At 38.3% G+C, this 13,306-nt stretch overlaps 1 protein-coding gene across 1 annotated transcript in view; it reads right to left on the reverse strand.

The window, feature by feature from the left end:
• The window catches only part of slc2a9l2 (solute carrier family 2 member 9, like 2), a 90,859-nt gene that overhangs the window by 22,444 nt on the left and 55,109 nt on the right, over positions 1-13,306 (reverse strand). Inside the window, exon 10 of the mRNA XM_005731391.1 lies at positions 13,184-13,259. Within this exon, the coding sequence (XP_005731448.1) occupies positions 13,184-13,259 (76 nt within the window). The remainder of the gene's footprint in view (positions 1-13,183; positions 13,260-13,306) is intronic.

A 13,306-nucleotide genomic window follows, 5' to 3' on the forward strand; every position in this document is an offset into this window, starting at 1 on the left:
TTTGGTAAAGTAAATCCGTTGGGCATCTTTCTTTGCCTTTAGACAACAATTCTGATGACAAAAGAGCCAAACGGGACAGGCCAAAAAAAACAAACAAAAAAAACCAAAAAAACAATTTAACTTCAGTTAATTAAGTGGTTGAGGATTTGCCAAGGACAGCCATTTAATTGGGCTATTCATGTTATACGGCCAGCAGCATAAGTTTGTGGAGGAGACGGCATGCTACCATCTATGTGCTAGTTTTACCTAAATGTCAAAGCCCTTTTCTCTGGAAACATCCGTCTTTATGACCTGTGCAGACACATTTTTACTGTATGGCCTATTTATGTTAACGATTAATATCCAACCGCGTATATACATGATAAAATTTAAAAAAAATGTACGGGGGAGATTCCTGCTAGAGGGAATTGCATTTATCAAAATTATACTGGCAAATGTTTTCTGCATTAAAACATACAATTGTTTGGATTACAACACGTTCACACTGAGGGACTCGCAGCTGGTGGGCAATGCATGCATACATTACAGCATTCTGACACGTTCGTGTTCATGCAAAAATATGACATGTGCATTGTTCCAGTGTTTATTGTAGCGTACATCAAAACCATACAAATGGAAGAAGAAATTTCAAAAGATATACATCCAAATACAAATCTCAGAACCAATGCTGTAGCTTTGCTATTCACTTGCTTACTAATGGATGGCGTGTTTAAGTGTATTATTAAATAATTAGCATTTATCTGCTAGTATGACAGAATGCAATTAAAGCTATTTAATAATTAAGAGATCATTTGTGACAGAAAACAAAAGGTTTAATTAAAAAACATGAATTAAATCAGGCCTGAATGATATAAAATCACAGAGCAGATCAGACCAAAAAATGGGTTGGATTTGTGACAGGAACTGTTGCACTGTCCTTCTGTTTCAGCTTGACCTGCTGCGATGTCAGTGGACTGGTTACGCGCTACTAGTGCCAGACCCTTGATCTGTTGTGCCTCAGGCAGGCAGAGCTGCAGAGTAAAACAAATACAAGAAGGCCTCACTAGAGGCAAGTGGTTTTCTTTCTCTCTCACCCACAATTAGTTGTGACAGATCTTTTTGTTTTAAATCAACTTAAATATTTATCAATCAGTGTTTTATGCCAACGCTGGAGTTTTCATTTTTCATACATATAGTTTTGTTTCATTTACAAAAGCATAATCAGCATTATTGTTTATGAGATGGTTATAGTTGATTTTAAATTATGCACAGGTCCCAGAGACACTGCTGTTCCTGGAACAATCTTGGTTATGTGCGTAGTCACCCCTAATGGTATATTCTGAGCTAAGAAAAATCCTGTGTGACCTTGTCATAACTCATGTGGCTTACTCGATTGCTCTCCGTTTGTTGTATCTATGTTTCTAATATTATCTAACAACAGTTCACACACTAATTACATAATGGGATAATACTGTCACAGTAGCAGAATGGTGCCCAGCAAGGGCACAGCAAGGGTGTCATATTTTGCGGTATATTCAGAAACGTCCAAGTATTTAATGGATTTAGAAGTAAAAGATAATCGTGCTCAGAAAATCATCATTAATGCCAGTAGATGCGTTTAGAGTTAGACTGTTAAAGTACCAGTTTTTAACATTTCCACTTAATATTTAAGCACATCACTGTGGAGTTTGAAAAGCAGCACCACTACTTAAACTGATGTACTGCTGAGCAGTTCTGAGTTGTTCTGAGGACTAAAGTAAAATGAAGTCTGGTATTCATTTACTAATTGTGACTTTATAAAATCTTGGCTAAAACATTTTAATCCTTGTGAGTTTGTTAAAGGTTATAGCAGAACATTTATGGAGACCATCTGCAGGGATAACTTTTTTTTTTTTTAAAAAGCAACTAAAGGGAAAGATTATTTTTCTCGCTGATATGACAAGAAATGTAGACGTCGTCTAAAATGTTACATGACTGAGAAAAAACTGTCAAAGCTCACAAAATTACTAGGATGTTTCTGCTTTTCTTTGCACGCCACAGAAATGCACATATCTATTACCGGCTCAGCTTCACATAATCAGATGAGACTTATAAAGTAAGGCTGTCATGGACCTCAACACATCACTGCAGTTTTGTCAAGCTATTTGCAGGTATGTGACCACAAACAATGCAACACTAATCTGTCCACTGTTTTGGACCCCAGTCAACTGGGCTTAGAAACATCCACAATCATCTGGCAACCACTGGATGCTAGATGTAACTGGCTGCTGGAGGTTGACAGCAGTTACTGGGAACATGACTGCAAAAGCTCGAGTTACTGGTCGTTACAATCACCTCATATTCTTTCACCCTCTGGTTGATGAATTGAGACAAAATTTGTTGCATTTGCTGTAGTTTCAGGGTGGGCTTTTTCCAAGCAGCCATTTTGACATTTAAACACAGGTGGTAGTAAACATTACTTAATACTCTGTAGCTAGATAGAAAATAATCTTTGACTTAAAAAAGATGAAAATGTCCTAATTTAATGGAAAGTAGGACATTAAAAGAGTTTAATATGGTAAATATATTGCACATTTACATGCTAATCATCAGTAGCATAGAATTATCATACTCATGTTGGGATGCAGGCAACAGCTTTTGACTCAAAACACTGCAGTGCTTGCTAACACACAGCACAGAGTGACTAGCATGTATTTTGTGTGTCATCCAGAAAACATCTTTTAATCATCTCTTATGTTCACTATCCATCTTGGCTCATTCATTAATTTTGGGCAGTTTAAAAATAATTACTAGCTGGCTGACTGTACTGCATTATGCACAATAAAAAGTCATCATAAATATGAGATAATTACTTTGGATTAGTTTCTTAAAGTAATTTCCATCCAGGCGTGGGTCATGACACCATTAAGAGCCTGGTTTGGAGTCAGTAAGTGGCATCTGTGACATCGTTCTTTTATCTAACACAAAAGAGTAGCAAGTAAAATGTCACTAAAATAACTCTTCAAAAACGTGGAGGCTGCTTCTGCTATTCAATGAAGATCAAAAGATATTTTTAACTCAGTGTATTCTGGCGAAAAGAAAAAAAAACTGGCCGAGCATCAGCATTTGACTAACTCCACAGCTGTTGTATTACCCAGTTCGCTGTGTTTACTCTAAGGCTTTTCTGACACTAAAAGAGAAAGATGTCTGTGAGAGTGAACTGCGGGGAGTTAAGCTCATATTCTGCCCACAGCAGGAAAAAAAAACAGCTGAGGAATTTCCAGGTCAATTGCTCTCTCAGCTTGAATATATTGTAGATGAGTCCAGAGGAGAGAGGCGAGGCCATTTTTGCCCAGGAGCAAGCAGAGTCATGGCACAAACCGGTGGCCCTGACTAGAAACATGCTAACTGGTGAGTTGATGCTTAATCTTTGGGCAGAAACGAGAGGCTTACCAACATGTCAGCGTTAACTTTGGAGTGAAGGGGAAAAGTCAGGATTGCAATTATTATATTATTATTACAGGAGACTGTTTGCAGGACACACAATGCTGAGTCCACACAGAGCTCGCATTGACAAAGGAATTCATGTGCCATCTCAAAGGATTCCTGATCCATGACACCATTCATGTTTCCAACAATAGGAAAACCTCTTCCGGCTGGTAATGCAGAGACAGTTATGAATCCAGAAGCAAAGGCATTTCAAGTGTTCTCTTCTTCACATTCAGGACCCAAAAGACAGCCGAGGACGAGCTCCTGGCAGAAGATCAATACCACATCTATGTGAACAAAACATTGTTTCCTGCTTTTCAGAAACCGGGCACTGTATCCATGGGTGGAATATTACAAAGTGCAAACGATCCTCACAGGAGACATCAGCCTTGGGATGCAAAGAAATATTTCTGAAGCTAAGAAAGAAATTACAACAATCAGGGCTCTACTGCAAACTACAGCAACTTATGATCATGATTTATATTTTTATGCTAAATGCAACTGTGAGGGTTGATTTAAGTGTTAATTCATGAGGCTAAATGACAAATTAGTCAAACGACATACTGTACAGCAAGACTGGGATATTAAAAAAAAGTAGAAACTCTGCCTCTGTGTACTGAGAAGACACAATAAATGACAAGAGATGATAAACACAAAAATGACAGACGCACCCACACGCATATAATTTCACATGCAGAGACCATTTCCCTCACAGACTCATAAATCCATAAGACTTTACTTCTTCCTTCATTTCTTTTGCTCTTCTAATCATTTTTTTCTCCGCCTGCCACGCATCATTAAGTTTCCCCTTGGTGTGAGTTCACTCCACAGAGACGCTGCTCTTATCACTTCGGTTTCTGTGTGTTTTTGCTCGTGGCTCCTAAAGAGAAAGCGCATGCCACTCTTGTCAGGAAGCATTCCCATCTTACCCCTGGTGTCTCTCATTACTTGCCACCTCTCACAACAGCAAGCCGGGTGGCCCAACATGTTTATGTCCAGATTCTCAGGTGAAAGGTGATTCATCTTGTTCAGTGGATTTCAGTCTCCTCTGTCGTGGCCTGTCTGTAGCACTTTGCAACCATCTTTTTGTCTTTCCCTCACTTATATCGACAAATGGACGATTGACTGCAAAAATCCATAACTTTCCAAAAAGAAACTCTTTTGTTTTAAATCTGATTTATGTGAATGGAACTGATGTGACCTAAATGTGTTTGTTTTGCAACTCCCAGAAAATTATTCAATTGTACTAAAATAACAATACAAGTCAGGCTCAGACCACAACTGCCGATTATTTATTCAAATAGCTTTTAGCTGAATTCCAATGCAATTGAAAATCTTTACGACTGTGATTTAATTTACACTCCACCAAAGCTCCAGTGATATAAATAATAACAGTATTTCACCACCCACACACCACCACGATTGCGAAGGGAACTACACATAGAGAATCCTTAATGTTGTAGCCAAATTGAGTGTCCTTCACTCTCAAAGTAGCAGTACTACTCTATTACTAGCCATACTCACACAAGCCCTGCTCTGAAGAAGAGTGCTGCTGGGCTGTGGCTGTGGAGCCACATCTTGCACTGGGTCGCTGCTTCTGTCAAATTAGATACTCTTTGTTTTTGAAAAAGAAAACAAAAGAGATCACCGTGGTTCTGATTGGTGTATCGAATCTGGCAGAGCCAGCAGGGGCAGTTGTGCTGGCTTTGAAAGATGCAGGTATGCCCTAGGTTTGGTTTTTGGCTAAGAGGAACTCTGATTCTTAGCTCCTGTTCACATTAAAGCAGCTGAAAGCAGTATATATTTCACTTCACTTCACTAATAGAATAAGGTGTCACTCTTGGTCGTACAACCCTTATATGTGTTCAGTAATTTTGCACAAACATTTCACTTAAGTTGTCTGCCAGTGAAAAATGTGCACAGAGCCATTTTTATGTAAATACACAATTTACACTTGGACAATAAGGGGTCTAGTGTAATATGACAGGGAACACCAATTATTTTCCTTTTATCGCTGAACAATGTTTATCTATAGCGACTGCTTCAATGCTTTTCCATAATCGCCTCCAGGCAGATTTGCACTGTGGTGCACAAAAGAATGTCATTTGCATTTTATCCCACAAAGAAAACTCTCCTACAACACGTGGGTTTGTTTACTTGCTCCTGCAGTGATTGAATACTTCCATTCTGACCAACAGATAAAATGTCAAAGGAGCAACGTGATCAATATTAATATGTTAATGTTGAAAGAAATCACTGTGTGCCATCAATGTGGTCAGCTGATTTGGGGAACAAAAGGATTCAAGGACTCTCCACTGGATTATGTTTGTGTAAAGTGAGCACAATATTCTACAATCTAATTAAAAGTTTTCTTCAGCCACCTACCTATAATGAATGTTCTCAAACTCTCACGGGCCAGTGCTACCACTCAGCCTTCTAGTAGATGTACATTTGGTTTAAATTAGAAAATCCTAGAAGATTTTTTAAAAAGTTGCCCTCTGACTTTGAGGTCAAGGTCACTGGGATTCTCACTCTTCCGAGACTTTTAGTAGATGCATTTCTAGTATTCATTTGCAAAATTGTTACTGCCTTCTGCTCAAGCTATTGTATTCACAAACTTGTCGCATGCTGGCCTGGCATGGGGACAGCTATAGGTCATCAACCTTTTATGGATGAGAGGTAAAATGATTATATCATTATTACTTCTGATTAGCGTCATTAAAATACATTAAAATAGTAAGCGGATGGTCACTGGTCAGGAGCAGGACAAGATCGCAGTTACATGTAACCAACCAGCAAAAAGTTGACTGCATGAAAGTAACACATTACTAGAAAGAAAAACTTGTCAAAGTTGTAAAATGTTTGTTTGCAGCAGCTCACAGCCATGACTGGGAGTAGCTTTTTAAAACTTTCTCCTTACTGAACATTTTAGTAATTCCAGTGTTCAATTACAATGCTTCCCTGTGAAAAAGCTAAAAAAAAACCCCAAAAAAACAGCACCATCCCTAATCAAGAGTAAAATAAATGAGTTCTTCTTCTGAAGATAACTAAGCTCAAAGAATAGCCACATGCTTATTTTTAATTCTGTTTAACTGACTCTGCCCACCACAGTCCTTTTTTTTTTTAAAGCGCTTTGTTAGCATCTTCTCCTCTAGAGATCAATTCTGCATTTTCCTCAAAGTGACACTTTCTGTGAGTTCAGCCTACATTGATCCCTTGCCCTTGTGCTCTATTGTTGAGGATTAGAAGAACTTTTATTTGTTAGATCACAAACTTCATCTCCAGGCTGTTCACTAAAGAGAAGTCATCAGGGAACTGAGACAGGGAGAAATAAAGAGGATGAGAGATGAGTTTGTACCATACAGAAAGTGCTTAGTTTGGGTTTGTTTCTTTTACATGCTCGTCTCTCAGTGGTATGTCAATAGTGCAATATGAAAGAAAAGCTGCAAAGTTACACAACAAACCGACCAAAATAACAATGCACACATCTAGGTGCAAACGGTGACAGCTTGACTGTGAAATGCTTATTTTTATCCTCGGCGGCAGAATAATCCCCGCTTTACATGAGAAGTGACTCACCAGCATAAACTGATTTAATTGTTCAGCTGTGAAATGAGCACGTGCTGAAAATATTGATTTCAAGAACTTCTTCCAAATTAGATTTGAAACTCTTTACAGAGCAGGAGAAACCTCTGTCTGCAGGCTGGGTTTGCAGGGGGGCTCGGTTTGAATCCAACAAATTCAAATTCCACGTTCACCATGTGCCTGTATGGATTCTCTCCAGATACTCCACAGACATGCTTATTACATTAATAGGTGAGCCTAAATTGGTTTTACTGTAGGTGTGAATGTGAGTACATCTGTCTGTTTCAGCCTTGCGATAGACTGGGGACCTGTCCAATATTCACCCCACATCTCATCAAATGACAGCTGGAATCGCTTCCAGCCCTACCCCGCAATCTTGATTTGGATAAGCAGTTAAGAAAATGGATGAGTTTCTGTCACATTAAAATAATTTGGTACTAAACTTTCAATAATTTCTGTCAGACGTTAGGGCTGACTCCAAAAAGTGGCAAATTTATTTCACAGTAAGCAGGAAGACAGCTATTTTGGCCAATGTATCCAAACTTTGGATGTTGCCTTCAAGGTGCTGCACTGACGAATCAAAATGCACAGAGGCTCCACTAGCTGATTGATTTTTGCTACAGCTGAGCAAATTATCTCCTTAAAGAAAAAAAAATGCACAAAAAAAATCATATGAGATACGACAACTCTACAGTTTAGATTTAAATTAAAGCCAAGTGATTCGTGCTGTGGAGCAACACTTCACATGCAACTGAGTCAGTGCTATCACAAAGAGCTGCAGGCCCATGAAGCAGGCGTCGCTGCAGTGAATATTCAGCAGGATGCAAGCTGAGGATATTCCTCCCTCGATTGAGCAACCCACGACAAAACGTGAAATGGACACAGTGGACCAGCAGGTCTATTTCACATTTTGCTTTGCCTCTCCAAAATGTAAAATGGACACCCATGCAGAAATTGCATTACAAATAGGGGCAGATAATATATTTAAAGCCATAAAGTTGGTAGTGAGCAAAAAACTTATGAAGTACATCCCAGGGTCTGTAAATTGTCAGAATCAATTAAGCTAGGCGGTTTATATGTATATATGTTTATATGTACATACATGTAAATGTGTTATGTCTGTTTAAATGCTTTCCTGTGATTATTTTCATGTTGGCTCAAAATAAAATATTACCCTCTGCTGTTCCTACAACTTCTGCTTGCGTGTCCATTTCACATTTTGGACAGGCAAAGCCTGAAATGGACACAGTGGACCAGCGTGTCTGTTTCAGGCTTTGTCGTGACATCGGGTTGGAATGAGATATCTGTTATACTGTTTAGTACTACAAATCCAGTAGAGCTCATTTAAAAGTAATTACTTAAAAGTAATAATTAATTTTAGAAGGTTTTGTGAAAATAAAGTATTGGCCTAGACCAGGGGTGGGCAAGTCCAGGCCTCGAGGGCCGGTGTCCCACAGGATTTAGATATGACCCTGGGTCAACACACCTGAATCACAGGATTAGTTCATTACCAGCCTCTGGAGAACTTAAGGACATGTTGAGGAGGTCATTTAGCCATTTAAATTAGCTGTGTTGGTTCAAGGACACATCTAAAACCTGCAGGACACCGGCCCTCGAGGCCTGGAGTTGCCCACCCCTGGCTTAGACCCACAAAGATCATTAATGAGTTGGATCCAACCTGTGTTTCTGTACAACACTTTGGGCAAACGTTTTGTTTTTAAACGTGCTATATAAATAAACTGGATTTAGATTTGGATTTGAACCCGAGATTCACAGGACATTTATTATGTGGATTTACAATTCGGCACTACCACTCAAATCATATACCTTTAGATTCATGACATATAACATAAGTACCCACATAAATGAAAAATAATGAAGAATATGTCACAACCACTGAAAGAAACACCAGTGCCGTGGGGGAAAAGACAATATTCCAAACTAACAAACACTTCACTACACTTTGGGGTTGCATTTATCTCTGCTGTCCCACAGGAAACAGTGACAACAGCATTAAAGCTATTTACTTTTTGGCAAGATAAAAGGAATTGCAATCCCAGGACTCTATAAAATAAAGATATATTTTAGGAAGATACTATTTATTGACTTGCTTCTGCTTCGAAATGACAGCTCTCAACTTGTTCTCCATGCAGAGTGTAGGGATGGAAGCAGTGATGGGATGCGGCGTAAGTTTGTTATAGACTATGCAGTATTATTCGTTTACAAAAATAGGAGGCACAGTTAAATGGGTTTAGAAACAGCTCAGGAGTGGTTTCTGACATGGGCTCAACACTCAACACGGGCGACAAAAAGAGAGAATCAGCAATTTCCAGTTGAGGTGAGAGTGTCAGCCTGCTAGAAGAAATTTAAAAAAGGAGTGGTGTGGAGCTATACTGCAGTACTCGAATGCTTCTATTTCAGTACCCTTGCACTTCAATGTATAATCGCTGTCCCTATGGTGACAGCTGCACAAATCATTAGCTTCATGAACGTATACAGTGATTCAATATACAGCCTGCAGCTATGAAAAGACCCAGTAAATCTTGACTAGACATATCTGCATCAAGGATGCTCCACAACAGCTTCAGTGTACACCACAAGAATGGATTTGCTCAACAGACAGCAGTTTCACCTGTCAATCATCTGAACATCTGTCTACGTGTGAAAAATGTGCATATTCTTTTCTCTTCCTGAAGCTTCGACAGCTGTCTGTCACTATTAGAAGTAATATGTCAAAAACAGCACATTCAGTAGTTTGTACCAAACAAGGTGTGTGGACATATGTGTTTGCTGTAATGAGCAGGTGTTGGAGGACTTTGTAAAATCCGTAACTTCGTTTCAGTTCAGACTGAATCTGCACATTTTGTTGTTGTCCTGTCCTCTCCTGAAAATATGTTACAGTTATTCTTGATAAAAAGAAGCCAGAATCAAATATTTAATTATCACCTGTATTGTTCAAGAATTGTTATAAAGTTTGAGGACAAAATGCCAAATTCATAGAGCAACACAATCACAATAAAAAAGAAAGTAGGCCTTCTTTCAGACCCAAGGTTTTATGTATCAAGGCAACATAAAAACAACAAGACTCTTGAGTCATGGAACAGGACAGAACGTGAATGAACTGAAACAACACTGTAAAGAACAGTTGACCAATGAGACACTGATGAGTTCATACAGAAAATGATTACTTCGGCTTATTGCTGCTAAAGGTGGTTCTACAGTGACAATCATGTGGTGTACTATTTTCACACACTCTGCATTGTGGCTTAGTTTTTATTCGACACATAATGAAACAGTGTCTCGTGTTGCTGGTCGTGTGAGTTTGTCACTGAATAATTTTACCTTTGGTAAGGACAAGATAATTATGTATTATATAGTGACACATAACATATCATTTTATTATCTCTGTATGTCTTAATTTTGCTGCCATGTACAGTAATTACAGCTAATTAATTTTTATAAGTTACCCTAAAGAAACATTTTAAATGCTGTAAAATGTAGAACGCTGTCACACAGAGCGGTGGTAATAATTTGATGCGAGCTAATCAAAGCTTCGTCCTTTCCTTTCTTTAATTGACGACCTCCTGTTACATCGATTTTATTGGCGCCAGTAATTTACTGCAGTGGTGCCATATGGATACATGCTTGGCCAGATTTCATGAGAGTTTAGCAATAATAAACAACTGGTTACAATTAAAAATGTTACTTACATTATAACTTATAAATGTAATTAACATTTTCACTTGACTGCAGTTTTACACTTTGCCCTTTTACCATCTTCCAGTCCATCGTTTTCTATTTGACAGCACTAATATCCAGTTGAGGGAATATGTTTTAGTTCCATAAGCAACCACACTATGAAAACATGATATTTTTACAGAGCATTAACTAAACCAGCGCTGAGCTATTGTTTTAGATACATCACTATTTTAAACGATAAAACATACCAATATTCAATTAACAAAAAATATAATTATTTATGTGGTGGACTGTAATAACCAAAGGGTGTCACAGTGTTGTTTGAGTGTACTGCTACAAAACCCAGTTAAGTCTATTCTGTTGCATTCTCCCGTGTAACAAGACTGCTGCAGAGGGCAACTGCTAGCAGTAAATTAACCTTCCACCGATCACAGTTTTAATCTATTCTAATGTCGTCTATAAAAATCTCCATGAGTGATGGAAGTGAACTTAAAAGCCATCAAATATGTCTGCCAAATTTTGTTCTTCTAAATGTGAACCCTGAGACACAGTGAAGAAACTGAAGCCTATGCCAAATTGGCTATTAGTCCTTGTGACAGCACTTTCTAGGACAGTGCAAACAGGGAATCCAATAAAGTCACTCCCCTGATCTCACACTGAGTAACTGCGCTGTCTGAGGCTCATTCAGCTTCCTCTAAAATATCCCATCGCACCACTAAACCCTAACAAGTACTGTACAAGCACCCAAAGTGTGTCATTCCTGCATGTTTTGAATGTTACGTTGACACTGTGAAAGCTGGATAACTGTCTGCGACAGTCATATGAAGAAGCACAGAGAGATTATTTATCTCTTTTATTGCTCTGTTTAGCAGAATGGCAAAAAGGACAGGGTAAGAGAGCGATAACGACTAAACTACAGTCCAGGTGAGCTTCATACAAGATGCTACAAAGGCACAAGATACACCAATGCAAACAAGGACTAACTCAAATCTGTACCTGATGATTTCCTATGAGCCAAGACATTATTTTGGTTAAAGAAAAAAAATCTATGAACTTGTTGCAACTGTGACAGCTGCACTGATTATATTTCAAATACTAGTTCATGGTGCTAAAATACAAAAAACTAAGAAAGGAAGTGAAGTAAAACACAACCAAATTTGGAAAGTAATAAGCTCATCCGGGACAATCAGGATCAGAAAAAGAAAGATTTAAATAAAAGATTCATTTTTTAAAAAGGTTTAGTTTTTGTTCTCTTACAAGTACAACGCAAAGAAATATTTCAGCATTAGAAAATGAAAATGACATTTGACAAAGCATTTTGAATGCTGGCCTTATCAAACTACAAATTGGAAAAAGAGGAAAATGAAAGAAAGAAACATTCAGATATAAAAAACAATACCAAGAAAGCAGCTTCAAGAGACAGAGAGACAAGAAAGAAGGCTTTCAAGATTCAAAGATTCAAAGATTAAGAAAAAAATCATATATTTGAAGAAATAAAATTATAATTCAATGAAAGGGGAAGCTAAAAACAGAAAATAAACAATAAACAAAAATAAAAGCTACAACTCTGCCTTTTGTCATTATCAAACAGGAAAATCTCCCTCTGCTCTTATAGAGAAATATAATCTTTGTTTTTGAAATATCTGGGCTATGGTTTCCATGGTGAAGTGACTTAAGAGGAGGTGTGGCTGCTCATTTATCCACTGGAAGGCTCACATCACTACTGGGGTCATCCCTCTGGTGAAACCCCACCTCCACCCCCACTCTCAAGCCATTCACCAGTCATCAGTAGTGAGAAGCTTCATTTGTTTCAATAGGCTATAAATCATCACTGTGCAGTCAAACGATCTTCCTTTCCTCAGTGATTACCTCAAAAATGCACCTTAAAAAGAATTGATTGACTCTAATGGTGTTGTTATGTGCATTATGTCTGTGTCTCAGCATAAGGTTGTCTCATTTTCTTCCTCTTTATTAAAGAACTTTGGTATGAAAAAAATAAAACAATAAAATGTGCTTCACTTACTGTTGTGTGCGTGTCAGGTTTTTGATATTTTCTCCTACTCTGCAATTTCAGTCTCATTCTAAAGACACTGAGACACTTTACTGGGTGAATGCTCCCTGGAGATATTACTGCACAAGGATGAGCATGTGTGATGACAGGAATAGCTTCACCTTGAAACTTAAAGTCAAACTTGCACAAGACCTGCCGTGGACACTGTCACATTTGCAGGACAATGACATACACTGTATACTGTATGGCTCCTTTTTTAGTATGCTAATATATGACAGGAGCTTACTTTGCGATGCCAATCATTCCAGGCCGGAGTTGGGGAAAGTCACATTGATTATACAACAGGTACAGTACTTCACTGAATTACAGACACAGATTATTAAGATAATCTGCTTGCAGGGTGTTTACTTTGATCGAAACAGAATATGTGAGTAGTTTTACCTGGTCCAGAGCAAAAGGAGGCAATCACAGCGAGTATGCAGACGTAACTGAGGTACGGCATCCATGACACTCTATCCTGAAAGGAATCAGAGAGAGCAAGTGACATAATCAGTATTTTGTTAT

Source organism: Pundamilia nyererei, unplaced genomic scaffold (genome assembly GCF_000239375.1).
Source record: "Pundamilia nyererei isolate P.nyererei 1_Seehausen unplaced genomic scaffold, PunNye1.0 scaffold00042, whole genome shotgun sequence".
NCBI lineage: Eukaryota > Metazoa > Chordata > Actinopteri > Cichliformes > Cichlidae > Pundamilia > Pundamilia nyererei.